This window comes from Daktulosphaira vitifoliae, unplaced genomic scaffold (assembly GCF_025091365.1).
Source record: "Daktulosphaira vitifoliae isolate Bord-2020 unplaced genomic scaffold, ASM2509136v1 Scaffold_1, whole genome shotgun sequence".
In the NCBI taxonomy this organism is placed as follows: domain Eukaryota; kingdom Metazoa; phylum Arthropoda; class Insecta; order Hemiptera; family Phylloxeridae; genus Daktulosphaira; species Daktulosphaira vitifoliae.
The window spans coordinates 17,448,422-17,466,371 of record NW_026099572.1 but is presented as its reverse complement, the minus strand read 5'-3'; the positions used below and the strand labels follow the sequence as shown (position 1 = coordinate 17,466,371).

Below are 17,950 nucleotides of genomic sequence, written 5' to 3'. Positions count from 1 at the left end.
AATATATCTTCAACAAAAGTACAATTTTCTTGATCTTCAATCTTTATATAATAGAACATTTAAAACCTGTTTTTCGGTAGGCACAATTTTTACTAGCGTCAGCACCTGACTAAAGGCCAATACGTTTTATGACNTCAGCACCTGACTAAAGGCCAATACGTTTTATGACAACTTTCTTTATCATTACCAGAAATTACGGTGCTAATTGACATAATATAATTGTTGTTTGGGAATGTACATTTTAGCGTTTTGTTGGGTTTATACAATATAGCGTCAAATCAATTACCTACTCTATCGGTTGTATCTTATTATACACTACACTTTAATGATACTATAAATAAATAAAATTACACATACACACATATGCATTTATAACATTTTGTCTAATGTAAGTATAACATGATAAAAAGTAACCGTAAAATGAAAAAAATTGGAAAATATATTTTAGTACTCATATTAAATGTAATGTAACTCGAAAAATATTTGTTTAAATGAAAAAATATAAGATACCTTTTTTGTTTAAAATTGTTTTTTAAATAACTTTTGTACGAAACTTTTTTTTGTAAGTTAAATATTTTTTGAGAAAATTAAAAAAGCTCATATTTTTGAACTTTTGCGAGGCTGTAAAAAAAAAGCTCAAGTCCAATCGATGAGGACTTTTAGTATGTCATTATACATATCTTAATTCAACTTAAAAAAAAAAAAAAATTTGGTTGGGAATTTTTTCCGCCATTTTTCCTTTGTTGACTGGCCTAATAATATCATAAAACAATTTTATTAATATTGTTGATACCAAAGATTGTGTTAAAATTGATATATTAGTATATTATTGTGATAATCTTGGCACAAAATGTCAATTATATAATTATTACATTTTACTATTGATTCATTATAAATTTTACTCATTTTAATAGTTAAATGTTTATTATATTTTCGTTATACTGATTTTGAAGTAATACTATTTGTATGAAAAACTTATCGTAGTAGCAGTATAGCTGGATACTCCTACCGGAAAATGTGATCTACCTGTAAGGATAATTTAAAGGACCTCAGGTCTGTGACAAAATTCCAGCTAGGCGAAGTCTATTTTTCAATAGTTTCTAAAAAAATAAGTTTCTCATTCTTAATTTATTACTCTGTACAATATTCAATCTTAAATGGTTTTGCCTATTTAAATTAAAATTTCAAGCTACCCAATTTTGTTAATTTGTATTTAAAATGCTGATTTTTAAAATTACTCTAAAAATTTAAATATAATATTAATCAGTTTGTCGAAATATAATTTTTATATGTAAACAGCAAAATTATTATTAAAAATAAAACTTACTCAGCAGTATTAGGGTTAAGTAAAACATCAAACCCAATTTTGAAATAATAGTTATCAATTGTTTTTAAACAATAACCATATAACTTTTCTCTAACAAAATCGACAAAATTCATTTGGTACATATTAGTTATGTATTCACCATAGTATTCCTCTCTGAAATTAATTTTCTCTGATCTATTTGTAATAGTATTATCGAATATAAAAATTTCATTTGTTATAGCTACTACTTTATTAAAAAAATTATTTATTTCATTACAGTCTTGTTTAGCTTCTTGAGTTTTGATGCTTCCGTCATTATCAACATAATTTAACATTTCTGATGTTTTCATTAAAAAAATATAATTTTTAACGGTGTAAATTTCTTCTATTATCGTTTTTGGATAACGTAATGATCTCGACAACCCTAATTTTACATCCAAGTAATCAATAAATCTTATAGATTCGTACAAATATTCAAACATCATATTTGAATTTTTTGTTGTATTTAAAAGTACTACTGTGCAATAAATTGCATTTTCAAATAAATTATTTTCATAAGAATATTCACAAACATCTACAATGATTTTCAAGTGTTCATTGAATATTTCTAGCACTTGAGCAAACAAGTAATTAATTAAATTAACCACAATATAATATAGAGGTGTTAAATCGTGAATAAAATTAAAATCAGTTTCTATAACATCTTTTATACTTATAACGTTATCATCTTCAATCAATAATGAGAAGTGTTCCAGGTTCAATTTTTTTAATTGATGACAAACGTGACAAGTTACTTGTTTGAAATATAATGTATACTTTGTTGGATCTACAAAACAATTAACAAGTCCCACTTCAAAAAAAACATTTTTAGTAAAAAATATTAAGGTCAATAATTCAATGTTCATATTTAAAATTATTTAATTTATTCAAAACGAATAGAATGATAAAATCCGATTTTTTTAAATATTGATCATAAAAATATAATTTTAATATATAAAATAAATGTGTGTAATCTACTATACTGTAAAAATGTATGATAAAGAATTTGTGTGATGAACTTTGTAATATATAATAGTTATATGAACACTTGTTTAATTATTAATGTAAAAATAAAGTCTAAAATTAAAAATATTATTTATAATTTTTAACTTTATTTTTACATCAATAGTTAAACAAGTGTTAACTAACTATTGTGTATAACATATATAACATATATAATATATATTATATTAAGTTCACCACTTAAATTGTTTATTACAAATTTATTGAAATTAATCTAGTTTCATTATTACAATTACAAGATAATCCCAAAAAATATCATTGGAGTTTTTTTCAGCTAATATCAAATGTAGGATGTGTGACTGAATGTCCTGAGTCACACTTGAAAACCAATTTTTTTAAATTTCATCGTGCAAATTCTAACGATTTATAATAGAAATCCATATGACGAAATAAATAAAATCGATGATTTTTTCATTATGATTCATTTACGAAACCAAAAAATAAACTTTTATTAACATTTTTTTCTATTTATTAATTATATAGTATTTTTATATTCATACCATATTTTTAATTTAACTATAATTTTTTAAATGATAACATACATAATTAACTAGCTTATTTATTAGATAACAATCTAGTTTAGAAAATTACTAGTGGATAACAACTGAAATATAATTCAGAAGTTATTTACAATTTGAAGTAATAACTAAATATTTTACTCTTCCTCCCGCCTAAGTGTAAAATATTAATTATTTCTGAATGATTCGAGTATAATATTGTCGCTGCTAACAACACACTAGATCTATTTTTTATACTGGGGCAATAATGTAATGACAAAAATCTATTCTCTTAATTATTATAAGCTAAAAAATACTTATAAAAAATTTTTTTTTTTTTGATGATTTTTAGTGATCAAATAAAAAAACCATTATAGTTAGGTTACGACATTGAGGAGACACAGGAAAATTGAGACATATATAAATGATATCTACAAGTGTTCAAAATCAGTATCTTAAAAAATTCTTCAATGCAAATCTATATACAGCATTTCATTTTTAGAAGGAATTGTTATTTTATAAGCAATATAATAGTGTTAGTATAATTGATTCAAAAATAAATTAAAATAAACAAATATAACAACACGAAAAACGATGATTTTCTACACAAAAAAAAATTTTTTAATTATTATTATTATTATTTGTACACAAAAGATAAGGAGTCAAGATAAGTTTTTTTAAATGTGAAATATGATATAATTCACTAAAACGAGAAATATACGCTCTTAAAATAACACTCTTATCTCTAATTATATTTCTGTTGTTTATTAAACTTTAAAAGCCGAAACACAATTTTATGGAGTATTAGATAATGAAAATTTTATAGCACTAATTCTTTACAATAGTTTAAAAAAAATCTTTTGTAGGTTTATAAGGTTTAGTTATATTTCTAAGGTTTTTAAAGATTGTAATTGTTTATTATTTATTCATGATTTGAAGTTATACATAAGTAATAGTTTGGAAGATGATTGAATAAAAATGCAGAACGACTTAAATAGTTATAAATCACGTCTTACTATATGATCTCACAATAAATGCGCTAAAGCTTATCAACTTCAAAGGCCTATTTTTTTTTTATACAAATATGATGTCATTTTGAGCTAAATATTTTAATAAAGGCTATATAAAAAAAAAAAAAAAATGATGTCATTCAATCAGTTGCTCGTAATGAGAATTAAGATTTATATTTTTAATCTGATTTAACGTTAAATTACTACTATATTCTAACTATAATATTGAAAGCCCTTAAAGTTGTGGGTTTTATCAGACAAAACTTTTTCATTTTTGATAATATTCTGTCTATAAAATTGTTATTTATAATTGTATACAATTATAATAGCATATCGTCGATGCGATCAATATGGATATTATAGTTTAGTGTTTTGGAATTCTTATAAGAAAGATTTCATAAAGAATTAAGAGTGTGTGCAAAACAATTTTTTAAAATTAGTATCTTTTAAATTTTAGTTATCTAATAATGATAAATCGATGTTCTTAGTAACACTAAAATTACGATGTCTATTGAGAATCATAGGAAATGAATTATGTAAATCTCATATATAAGCAGCTTTATAGTGAGATAGATTACGACGAACTTTTTAATTTAATTACTTCTTCTCATCTACAATTTCCGTAATATTCCTGTTTTTTAAATTGTCGATTATCTCTATACTTTAATTACTGTACATTAATCGATTAATCACATGTTAAGGATATGTGATGAATTGTTGGTTTTTTTATATTTAATGATCCATTTTCCAAATTAAAATTGAAATTTATTTTAAAAAATTACGGATCTTTTAGTTTTTGCCAATTGATAAATTATATTTATCCATTTAATTATATTTTAGTATGTGTGCTCATCTGCTAGAAAAACGTCAAATATACATTTTTATAAGTTAATTCATTTTTTTCAGCTCCTTGATCTACCTAAAACGATCTAAATATTAGTTATGAAGGTACAAATTCAATAGTATGTGTCTTGAATTTATTTTGATTTATGATTCAACACAAATTTTCGCAAAAACATAGGACAGTCGGCGTAAAATTTTGTCAAAAAGTGTAAGGCTAAAACTTAGGCGGATTGTCCAATCTCCGATATACGCGAGGACGTGGCCGACCCCATTTAGTTGGGATTATGGCGAGGAAAAAGAAAAATATTATTTTTCTAGAAGAAGTTTAATGATCAACAAGTGATCTTGGTGTTAATTATCCCTCTATTGCAATAAAGAATATGTATTTGGGTGTTATAAAAATTTTATTTCTTTTTTCAGCACTTAGTTGATGAAATGTTTTGTTAATTTTTACATAAATTAATAAACACTTTTTAAATCTATCAATTTATAAAATATGTGTATGATATTCAGCATTTGAATATACACGAAGATTGTTATCCATCGTATGACGAATATAGTTTATTATGTGAATTAATATGTTAAAAATAGTTTTATTGATGTTGAACAAAACAAGTAATGGCTGAAAAACCATTTATGTGGAAACGATCGACGACCCCGTTGTTCCCTTTTGGGGGCCCTTCGTGCCAACCGAAGCGCACACACCTAAAGAACTGATCGACCGGTTCTTTCAGATAACCGACATAGTAATGAACCATCGGCTACTCGGCCCACAGTGCTCGAAAATCCGTGAAACCCTCACATAAGCGACTGGTCTTTTTTTAAATCACTACAATCACATTTAATTACTTTTTGTGTTTGTGTGCGTGTGTGTGTATAATGCCGAGTGTTCCCTCAGTATGATCAATTAGGCGTATACTGCATTTTGGCGGCGACGACAACATCGTCAGACGTTTCCGTACAATTAATTATTTCCAACGTTTTCCGGCCACTGGGTTTTGTAAATGGCAGCACAGAATTTAAAAAACCAAAGCATCATCACAACAGTACAGACATCAGAATGGAAGTATATATGATAAAATATACCGTGTTAATATTAAAACAAGTAAAACGAAAATCATAGTTATTACTTATGTTGTTGTTAATTGAGTTTGAAATGCCGCCACCGAGTAAAATTTATGTCAGTGATACGGATCGTTGCCGTTTTATTGTCCGTGTGTTATGCACGCGTTACAGCTAATCGAGTGTTGTTCAGCCAAGCAGTGGAAACAGTCAGATGCCGACAATTTGGATACAGTCGACCAACCATAGTATAAGCACTAAGCCTTAATAGTGTAAACAAAGGAAAATATTAAGAAAATATCTTTGAATAATTAAAAAATAAAACATATGTGGTGACTATAAAAAATTAACTTGTAAATTTTCAAGAATATACTAAATTTCTGGTCATTAAAAAATATATTATTTTTGTAGACAAACAATTTGGATTTTTAGTTTTTAAATATAAACACGTTAGGTTCCAACAGGACTTTATAAAATAGAATCAATTGAAAATTAACTATTGTCGTTATTGATATATTAATGTGTTCACTCATTCAAAATAATAAAAAAATTTAAATTGTAGTCTCAGTAGTAAATATTGCCATAAACAAATCCTATCTATGCTATTACTTTGATACAAGTATTTTATATTAATGTAAAAAGGGTAGAATTTTTTATTAATACTGTCACTAGATATTTTCTCATTGACTGTTACGTTTTTACTTAATTATTTTAATTAAAGTATCATATATAAAAATAAAATGTAGCATTTTATATATTTTTAAATCACTAAAAATTAATATAACTTCCTAACAAAATATTATTTTAAGAAAATAAAAATAATTTGAATAATAATAAATCATTCTAAAATGGTATGTTATAATATCGTTTATGTGAACTTTTTAATGTTGTTTATATGCATTTAGATTATATTATTGAAGCCAAATTCAAATAGGGTAATAATACAAAAAAAGACTTTGGTAGACAAACGTTTTGTAATTACTTTTAAATCCTCGGTATTTCATACCCGTCAGCTGTCATATTACTGTACGAACAATTTTTTGTTACTTATATACCAGATAATATCACCGCAATGTATTTAAACACACCCCATTCACAAAGTTATAAGCCGACACCCTTACCGTTTGATACCTATTTATTCGTGTGAATGGGTTTCAAATATATCTGCTGCCTCTCAAACGTGTAAACAGTTAATTCACCCGAAGCCTTCCTGCCTTTAAACACCTGGTTTTCTATAGCTTAACTGGTGACCAGTGTTTTTAACTGTGTTTTGTGGTTGCGGCTCAATGTTAATTGTCTAGTTCCGGGTCATTCAACACCATAAATTGGAAAGAAAGTGGGTGCCGTAATAATAATAATGGTTATCTCCTATTTATTAAAAGTCAATGGAAAGAGTCAAGTAATAAATATTACTTAAAAAAATCATGATTAACAAAATAGGCCATTTTTTCGTTTTTGAAATTATATGAAACCTAAATTAAATAAACATTTACTTTACAGCCACGGGAAAAACAAATAATTAACACAGTTTTTAATCTTTTATAATTATATTAAACTTATATAACTTGTAAATATACTGTTAATCCAAATTATGATAATTTGTTGAACCTCTCATTATTAGTTATGTTAGTTTATAATCTTTAGAATAGTTAAAAATGCTAAGTTTTTTTTTCAAAAGATAAATTTATCATTTTATTATAAAAAAAAAAAACACTAAAAAAAACATAGTTGGGTTCAGTATATCTGACAGTGATTAAAATCACTAATAAAAAAACTCTTCGATGCAAATCTGTAGATAATGTTTAATTTAAAAAAATTGATGGATTATTACAAAAGCAACATAATCTTCTATTTCCCTATTTATATCTTGATTAAGATAAATATGTCGAATAAAAAAGAAAAAAAAACACGTCATAGTAAAACCAATACCTTCTCAGCTTCGCATCGAAGCTAACATAGAGTTGGTAAAGTTTTATGATTTATAAGTGTAATATACAAAGAAATATTATAGCAATTAAATATAGTATGAAATTGATATTTAATAATTTAATATTTTTTTTATTAACTTTGATGTCTGTTTTCATCATGAAAACAAAATAAAGTCCGAATTTTTTTTTCATATTAAGGTATATTACATAAGCTTTAATTTAAGATATAAAAGTCTCAGCATTTCCGGAACACGTACAAAAATTAACTTGAAAACTTCTACTTTCTATATGCATTTTTAAGTTTTAAACCCCTTCTGTATAAAGAGAAATGGTTCGATTAAAAAAAAATATGTCGCATAAAAGAAGTATATAAATACTACTATCGTAAAAAAATTGTATTGATTCAAACTTTTTTTAAAAAAGTTATAGAAATTTTAAGTAAAAACAATTGAAAAAATATCAAAGATTATCGATTTTAAATTTGTAAATTTTTTGGAGATTCACGGAGAACGAGGAAAATTTTTTCAATTTTTGAGGGTAATGTCTTCGATTGGATACAATTTGTGATTTTTCGACGTATTGTTAAAAGAAATCGGTTCGATGAGATCTGAGAAAAAATTGTGACCGACAAAAAAAACACATCATAGTAAAATTAAAAGCTATAATGTATCTATTTTTAACTAAATATATCAAATATACATAATATGTTATAGATATACAAAATGTGAATTTTAAATTACGTTGTTATTTAATATAATAACAACGAACGTTTAAACCACTTAAATGTTTCATTTTTTTGTTCATAAATAGCAAAATAATAATTTTTATTTCATGTGAAGTTCAATAATTAGTTTTTATAAAATAAATTAGTGTTGGCGTTGTATCAATAGATTTTACAAAATTAATTGTCCGTGACGTATTTATTAAGAGCCTCTTTGTCGTTTACACACATTCAAAAGAATCGGGAAATTAAAAATATTTTCCAGACAGCTACTTCCACGGCATGCTGGAGGCAACTGTCACATCAAACGGAATGAAAAACACTTTTTTTGAATGTCGCTAATTTTCCCTGACTTACTGCTGTCATTTTTATACTGTCGTACTGCCGCAGACGGCTGTTTTTATTATTAGTGATTCTTTTTAACGTCATGACTTGTCTGAACCCATAACTTTTAATGCAACAGTGCACATAATTTTCAAAATTTTTATCTTCATTTTAAAATGTCTACGTGTGTGTGACATAATGTCAAATTAAAAATTAAAAGTAAAACTGTAAACTATACTTTTAGCGATTATGTTATGTGTATACATACACAGTATATTTATAAATATACCGCTACACAGCATAATAGTTTTGGTGACTGTCACCGTCACGATGAGAGTTTTCAAAAAAATAAACTTTAACATCCTAAAAATTATCATTATATCTATAACATGAATCTTATTGAGAGATCGTGTATATAAATTTAATAAAATTAAAAGTAAATTTTTAACTCAAAATAGATTTCTTTCATAGAAGTCTTTTTTGTTAGTTTTGTGTATAATAGCTTTTACACGCATATATTAAAGATTTACCTTATATTGGTAGTATAAATCAATAAAATGTTATTTCTGAACAACTAGGGAAATTTACATCACAAACAAATTTTGTATCAAATCGTCATCATGAATATTATTTAACTCTTATTTTGTAATCCTTTCTTTGAAATTAGTAATTGAATAAATAATGACGATGAATATAATGTAATTGGCGTAATTAGATTTTATTTTACCGTAATGTACCATATAGTGTAAAACATACGTGAATTCTTGATACACAGATTTACTTAATTAAAAAATAACTGAAAAAATGTATAGCAAAAAAACAACAAATTCTAAAGAAATTTTGAGATTTACGTATGTATTTTTCTATTTACAACAAAGTATCAAGACAAAGAAGCTCAACACAATGGAGTTGCGGCATAGTTTTGACAAGTAAAAATGATATCTGATATCTAACCCTACTCAATCCATGTTAATCACTAGGAAGCCGTATTTAAACGAAAAAAAAAATGGACGGAACACGAATTTTCCGGCAAAATATCACCCGAACTTATATTACTGGGACTATATAAATACGGAAACGTTAAAACCCGGACTGTAAAATCCCAGGCCGTATAAATACGGAATATTTTCATAAAGTTCATAATAGTTTAATGCCTGGCCGTAGATTACCGGACTGCTAAAATTCGGAACGTAGAAATACGAAAATATTGTTATAAGTGTTTCTCAATTTGCTCTCTCGTTCCATTAAGTTTTATTTCATGAATATCTACTGAAGTACGTTGATTCAGAATGAAATTTCAGCAAAACAAAATTATTATTATTTATAATATTGGCATTGTTTTTTAAAATAAGTATTGTACAGTCTTACAAATTGAAGTTGGACAATAGGTTTTTCATATCTTCTGTTAATGGAGATTTCATTTCGATTTCGATTATTCTTAAGATAATACAAGTTCCTGAATCCAATAATGATTGCAATAAATATATTTTCATTTATTTTTCATAGTGAACATACAAAACAGATATATGTTGCTATTTGAACAGCTCGAAATCACTGTGTGTTTTAAAAAACATACTTATGAAACATTCTTACCAGATACAACAACCTATCTTATATTTCAAAACCTGAAATCTTTTTAAACATCATTGTTTAGTAGTTTTGATTGAATATTATTATAAAATCAGGGTTAATTGTTTTAAAATACTAATAATAACATATTTTTAGCTTTTATACTTAAAAAAAAAATAATGTTAACAATTTACATGCCAGCGTGCAAACATCAGTTTATGTGACGAAACATAATAGTCTTGGGGCAACTTGTGAACTTCTTAGGGACATCACTTAAATGCCAAACGCCAGGTCGTTACAGTTAGAATATACTACTTATGAATATTACAATTTAACTTCAAATAGAAATTAATCCAATACTTTTAGAGTATTTCAATGTATACATGAATATACACATATATTGAAGCTAAAATAACATTTTTTAAATTCTTATAAAAATATTGTCTATTTAAGGTTTATAAATTTATAACTACGAGATAAACTAAAAAATAGTTATAGTGGAATATTCAAATTAATTTTTGAATAAATGAATGCTAGACACACATCCAAAATAACAAGTTAAACTTATCGCGGCTCTCTCAATTGTCATGCAACCTTTTTTATATTATGAATAATACAAATTCGGAGTTTAAAGAAAAAAATTTGTTGGAGTTTTTTAATGTGTAATTATTGTTTAATTAGTAATTATCACAAAAAATAGACGCGATGGAACAAATCTAAAATTAGATTTGAAATCTTCGCATTCCATTTACTCGATATAACACTTCATATAGGATTCATCTAAATATTGTGAACTGCTGTGTTTTTTTATTGTTCTAAATTATTGATTCATTCATATAAACTTAAATGACGATTAATTTACGTTAAGCATTTACTAATATATTACATACATATAATTTATCTATATTAAAAGTCGTAAATTAAGTATGCTTGGGGGTCTTGTGTCTGAAGAGTCGTTATTAAAGTTCTTACTCAAAAACTACACTTAAATCGTGTAATGTTCTGAGAATATGTTTTACCAAAATGATTTTCGACTGAAATTCTAAATTTTATCGTCATCATTCCAATGTAATAATATATCCCAAAGGTGTAGAAATTCCAATTGAGTTATGACTCGTTCCACGAGCCTGATGGATTTATCACCGGGCTGTTCGTAATTATTGCTCGTAAAAGTCAACTGCACATTGAAGGCAGCCTAACGACGGACACCCGCGTAACTAAATTATCATAAAATATACATATAATATTATATACGTACACATACGACCAGTTTGGGTTTAAGTACAGTCATTTTTTAACACAGTTTATATTCCTTTTTTTACGATCCAATACGACGGAACGGTGTCGTTTTTGTTCGTTGCCCCGAGTCGTTAAATCTCAAAATGGGTTCCTCGTTTCTCAGTCACTACATAATTACTCGCACACACTCGTCGGTTCTTACGTTAAACAGCAATGGATAGCATATTATACCAATACGAACACATTATATATGTATATGATTGTATCTTTTAGTGTGTATAACCGTGCATCTCGTTGAGAATTGAAAAAAGGTAGTAATAGTAGTAGCTTGTAAATTATTTTTAGTTAAAATAAGGGGAATTTATAGTTATTTCTTAATGTATATTCTTAGAGCTAAAATATCCGTGAAACACATGATTAACTACTAAATACCTTTATTGGTATATTTCTAATTATTTATTGGCGATAAATAATAATGTTATGTTACACAACCACTCTGGTTCGCTTAAACTTTAATAGTATAATTAATGATCAGATAACATCTTAATTAGTCTATCGTTCGATTTTCAAACAAATATACACTTTATTTTGTTTGAAGTAGTAAATTAACATTTTTAAATCATATTTTTAAACCGTGCGATAGAAAAAAAACCTAGCACAAGGGGATCGCAGCATAGTGGTGACGTGGCATAGTTGGATCAAGTATAATGATAGTCCGAAATTTTTTTTTTCCATAATAAATTATATTACATTAGCTTTAATTTAAGATATATATAAAAGTATCAGACTTTCCGGAACACTTTTAAAAATTAAGTTGAAAAAGTTCTACTTACTATATGCATTTTTATGTTTTGAACCCCTCCTGTATTAAGGGAAATGGTCCGATTTATAAAACAGTAAGTCGAATGAAAGATGTATATAAATACTATTTCGCATGAAAAAATTGTATTGATCCATACATTTTTCAAAAAGTTATTGCATACTAAAGTTAAAAATGTAAAATACAAAATCGAGAATTTTCACACAAAATAGCATTTGGTAGCCATTTTTATCATGGAGATAAAATAAAGTCCGACATTTTTTTTTTCATATTAAAGTATTTTACATAATCTTTAGTTTAATATATATATATATAAGTGTCAAAGTTTCCGGAACACTCAAAAGTCAAATTGAAAAAGTTAATTTTTTATGAAAAAGTTGTCATTTTAAATGCCCCCCTGTGAGCAGTTAAAGAGTGAAATTTATAAAAAAAATATACCAAATGAAAGGTAATTATATCGTGCATCGATTTAAAAAAAATTATTCTATTGATTTGGTTATTTTTAAAAAAGCTATGGCAATTTTAAGTAAAAAAAATTGGAAAAATTATGAAAATTAGCGATTTTTAAATTTGTAATATTTTTGGAGGTTTCCCCCATTTACGGGGAACGAGGAAATTTTTTTCAATTTTTGAGGGTAATATCATTGATTAGATACGATTTGTGATTTTTTGACGTATCATTTAAAGAAATCGGTTCGGCGAGAGCTGAGAAAAAGTGGTAACAGACACAAAGAAAAAAACACATCTTAGTAAAACCAATACTTTCTCAGCTTCGCATCGAAGCTAAAATAATAGTATTTGTATTGTTTATATTCAGACTAATTGATATATCGTTGACCTTTAGATTTCTTCTAAAATAATAATTATTTTGGGCATTTTTTTTTCTTATTTATTAATATTAATAATATTTATTATTCAATTTTTAAGTTGTTTTAACATATTATCTGTACTTCCCTTATCGGCGTACTAACATTTTTTAGCTTCGATGCAAAGCTGAGAAAGTATTAATCTTAATTAATATTATTGTTTTGGGTCAGTAAGCTCTCAACGAACCGATTTCTTTCAACGTTACGTCAAAATATCATAAATCGAATTTATTCGAAGACATTACCCTCAAAAATTGAACAAATTTCCCTAGTTTTTCGTAAATGGGAGAAATCTAAAAAAAAAACAAATTTAAAAATCGATAATTTTTGATATTTTTTCAATTTTTTTTGTTAAAAACTGTAATAACTTTTCGAAAATAAATAAATAGAAACAATTTTTTTTTATAGATACATTAGATATTTATCTATCATTTAGTATATTTTTTTTGAAAATCTGAAACTTTACCTTTACTTTTTAAATTTACTTTAAACTTTCATAAAAATCAATTATCAAGGACCAAAAAAAATAGGTTAAAAATGACATTTTCTGTTGAAGATTTTAACATGATAAAAATCAAAATCAGCATTAATTTGAAAATAATTTTTTACATATAAATGGTCATTTTTTACTAATAAATAATGTTATAAAAATTAGAAGTGATAGAAAAAGTTGAATTGCAAATTTGAAAACAGCGCAAAAATTGATTTAGAAAAGTATATTTTTGATTTTAAACAAAGTTCTTGGTAAAATAGTGTTGCATTAAGCCCTTAAAATTTTTATACTCGTAAGAAGTAATGGAATATACAACTACTCTATTATTTTTATATCTCCATATACTTACAATATTAAATAATTGATTATCAATTTCATACTAAATTTAATTACTCTAATTAGTATTTATTCATTTTTTTTACTTTTAAATCAGGATATAACTAATGAAATAGGTTTTTGTTATTATGTACCAATTAAACATTATCTACAGATTTACATTGAAATGTTTCTTACGACAATGATTTTAATCACCAACACATTTAGGTTACATTTAAAAATGTTAATAACTTCTAAAATACTGGTCCAAAAGTTGTTATTAACCAGTAATTTTCTTAATTGCATAATTTTTCTATTATATGAAGTAGTTAAATATGTATGTTTCAATATTTAAAATTTTTATTGTCAATTTGTACAATCTGTAAATTACATGTATTTTAAACAATATACACTAGTGATCTAAGAGTTAATATAAAAACTGTAAGTTTGATTAAAGAATAGCAGTACTTCATGACTTGAGTTACAAACGTTAATCAGCTCATATATCAATATTCCAGTTATGTTTTAAACGTTTCAAATAAAAGTATTTGTATAAAAAAAAACTGTCAAAATTAATATTTCCTAGATTCTTATCAAAAAAATTGTATAGAAGGTCATTTTGTATGATTTTGAGATCGCTAAATCCAAATTTAATATCAATTATAAATTTAATATTTTTTTGAATGCTTTATAAGAAATTTTATATATTTCTGTAAAATTGAATGGATTATCTTATTTATGAATGCTTCAGAAATCTCTATATTTAGTATTGAAAAAAAAAATTAACAAAGCTTAACAAGTATTAAATTTCTTCTTTTTTCCAAAACATAGTGTATAAACCATGCGATAATATACATATAAAATAATGAATGTATAACTGTTTGATAAAATTAAAAAGCCGAAATTGCAAATTTGTATGCCATTTTTACTATGCAATTTCGTTTAAATTAATTATAAAATTTTTCAATATCATACCAAATCAGAAAGCAAAATGATTAATCGTCCATATTTTAGATTTAGACTAATATCTTGAGAAGGGGAACGGAATGGACTTTTTTTTATTAGTTCTGTTTTTTAGTCTAGTACATTAAACACAAGAAAATTATAAATTTTTATTAATATTGTATTTTGGATTTTTAAATACAAATACTCCTGCCTTGCTGCCTTTATCAGAATCACCTGAAATGGTAGAAGAGGATTAATCTTGGATAGAGTATTACGGGGGTTAGTAAAGTTGAAGTAGAAGCGTTTGTAGAACGTTCTAGCTACGCTTTAAACATTGGAATGTAGAGGTCTAAGTGTATAGTATCATATGAGATATAAGGAGGAACATGAGTAATTTGTTTGAGGTATTTTGAGTTAGATTCTATAGGAAAATATGGGTTTTAATAGTATCGTTATAGATTCATTAACTTTTATTCTCAACCCTTGATACCAAAATGATAGTATTTAAAGATTTTTTTTGTATTAAGTTAGAAGTATTATATTTGTTCCTACCCGTTTCGGGTTTTGGATAAACCAGATACCTTAAGGTGAACTGGCATTATTAGAGAAAGGATAAGTGAAGTGATAGCGTTACCGTTGGTTTTACACATAACTGCTATAACGTGTTTTGGCTGAAATGCGTGATGTCAATTTTGTATGAAGAAGAAGCCAACAACGATAAATGATTTGGAAAAATTCTTAATTGTCAAATTGAAACAAAATACTAAAAAAAATATTAAATAAGACTAAACAGTCGACTTATTGTCAAAGTGTTATTGTTTTTATTTATGATCGCAAGTTTTATATTATTGTAGGATCTTTTTCCGTTAAAGTTATATTTCAATGTAAACAAAATTAGTCATATATACTTTAAGCTTTTGAATTTTCACAGTTATAAACGACAAACTATTAAAGTTTATATTAACATTATTTGTGTATACAGAGTGGCCCACCACTCACTGACAACTTAAATAACTTTTGATCCAGTTAATATTTTTAGTTGATTTTTTTTTTAAATATTAGTTAGACGTTAGGTCTATAGCTATATCTCAATAATTAATTTTTTTACATTTTATTAAAAATATTAATTATTTTTAAATTTTAAATAAAATGTAAAAAAAAAATCTAAGATAGCTATTTTGTAGAGTAGAATTTAAGAAAAATTTTAGTAAAAAAATATCTTATTAATATTCAGTAGTAAATATTCTGTAGCGTTTTGAAGTTTGTGAAAATTTGAATTTTAATGTACTATTTTACGGTATTAAACATTGAAATACGTATTGAGAAAAGGACAGAAGAAAACGCTATCTTTTCATGATTACTGTGTATACATATGATGATAGTGTGTATACATTACAAACTTGGCATAAATACCATGATAAGAAATTAGATAAGGCAATTATTACTTATCACTCTCATTCAAAAGTATATTGAAAAGATAGCGTTTTCTTCTGTCCTTTTCTCAATACGTATTTCAATGTTTAATACCGTAAAATAGTACATGAAAATTCAAATTTTCACAAACTTCAAAACGCTACAGAATATTTACTACTGAATATTAATAAGATATTTTTTTACTAAAATTTTTCTTAAATTCTACTCTACAAAATAGCTATCTTAGATTTTTTTTTTACATTTTATTTAAAATTTAAAAATAATTAATATTTTTAATAAAATGTAAAAAAATTAATTATTGAGATATAGCTATAGACCTAACGTCTAACTAATATTTAAAAAAAAAATCAACTAAAAATATTAACTGGATCAAAAGTTATTTAAGTTGTCAGTGAGTGGTGGGCCACTCAGTATATACATTTTATCTAAGTGTTTTAGAAACCACAAATAGTACATTGAACTTATTAAATACCTATATGGTTTTTATCATATTTTTGATCAAACAATTGAATAGGTAGCGTGTTAAGAATTACATTTTATAATTAATTTCTTGAAAATATAATATTTAAATGTAATAATGATTATAACTATTTCATTGCAAATACAATCATAAAGCAATTTTAATACGTCGAAATAGCTAATATTAGTCTAGATTTAAATAGTACTGATAGTAATCAACGTCGCGCGTAGAACTTATTGTTTGGTTAATACGTATTACAACAAATAGCTTATTGTAACTATGTTATATCTATTGTGTGGACTTTGTTCACTTATGGATTGTAAAAATAAGACTCTAACAATAAGCACTAAAAACTAATAGGCACAAGTTTTAATACAGCTAATCGCTCTGAAATCACGAAGTTTGCTATCTCAAACGATATTGTTTGTATTATCTATAATGTTTCAAATTTCAAATACAAAACTCTAAAGGGTAGAGCTCATAATGTTATTGGTCGTGTCAAACATGATGCAGCAGGCGTTTTCGGGTTGCTTGTCATCATGACGATCAGCATACTGAAACTAGTGTTTCCACAGTAGTTGACAGGTAGTAATTCAAAACTGTACCAACGAGTATAATACAGAGTGTGTTTATGTGCAAAAAAAAATACTCTAACATTCTGCTTCCAATACGTGGCACGTACGGTACACGAGGGTCTTTATCCGAGCATCCATCAGTTAGGCTTATGTAGTACCGAGGTTGACAGCTGCGAATTAATATCGGATTTCATCAATTACCATCTCTCATACTCTTAAAAAAAGACAGGTTACGTTCACTACATTATTCATAAGCTGTCAAAAATAAAAACTATGGAGACGTTCACGGTTAGAAAAATAAAAGCTCTAAAAGTAGTTATAGTGTAGGGAAATGTGGGACACAACAAACACTATAAGGTTTGAATGGCCATAACAAACTACATAATAGAGTTAAAGAGATAAAATTAAAACATTTAATCAGAAATCTTATGTATTCTAAGTGACCTATATTCTATTTTTAAGAATTTACTTAATAAATTAT

The 17,950-nt window shown here is 25.7% G+C and overlaps 2 protein-coding genes across 7 annotated transcripts in view; one reads left to right on the top strand and one right to left on the bottom strand.

The window, feature by feature from the left end:
• LOC126910461 (uncharacterized) overlaps positions 1-2,313 on the bottom strand; it is a 6,121-nt gene extending 3,808 nt beyond the window's left edge. Inside the window, exon 1 of the mRNA XM_050693051.1 lies at positions 1,328-2,313. Within this exon, the coding sequence (XP_050549008.1) occupies positions 1,328-2,211 (884 nt within the window). The 5' untranslated portion in view covers positions 2,212-2,313. The remainder of the gene's footprint in view (positions 1-1,327) is intronic.
• Positions 1-17,950, top strand: part of LOC126910485 (soluble calcium-activated nucleotidase 1-like) — a 219,825-nt gene that overhangs the window by 152,342 nt on the left and 49,533 nt on the right. Inside the window, exon 1 of one of the 6 annotated variants that reach the window (XM_050693099.1) lies at positions 12,813-12,822. The exons of the other annotated variants lie outside the window; for them this stretch is intronic. The gene's annotated coding sequence lies outside the window, so the exon portion shown is untranslated. Of the gene's footprint in view, positions 1-12,812; positions 12,823-17,950 lie in introns of those variants that run through there. 6 annotated transcript variants of the gene reach the window in all.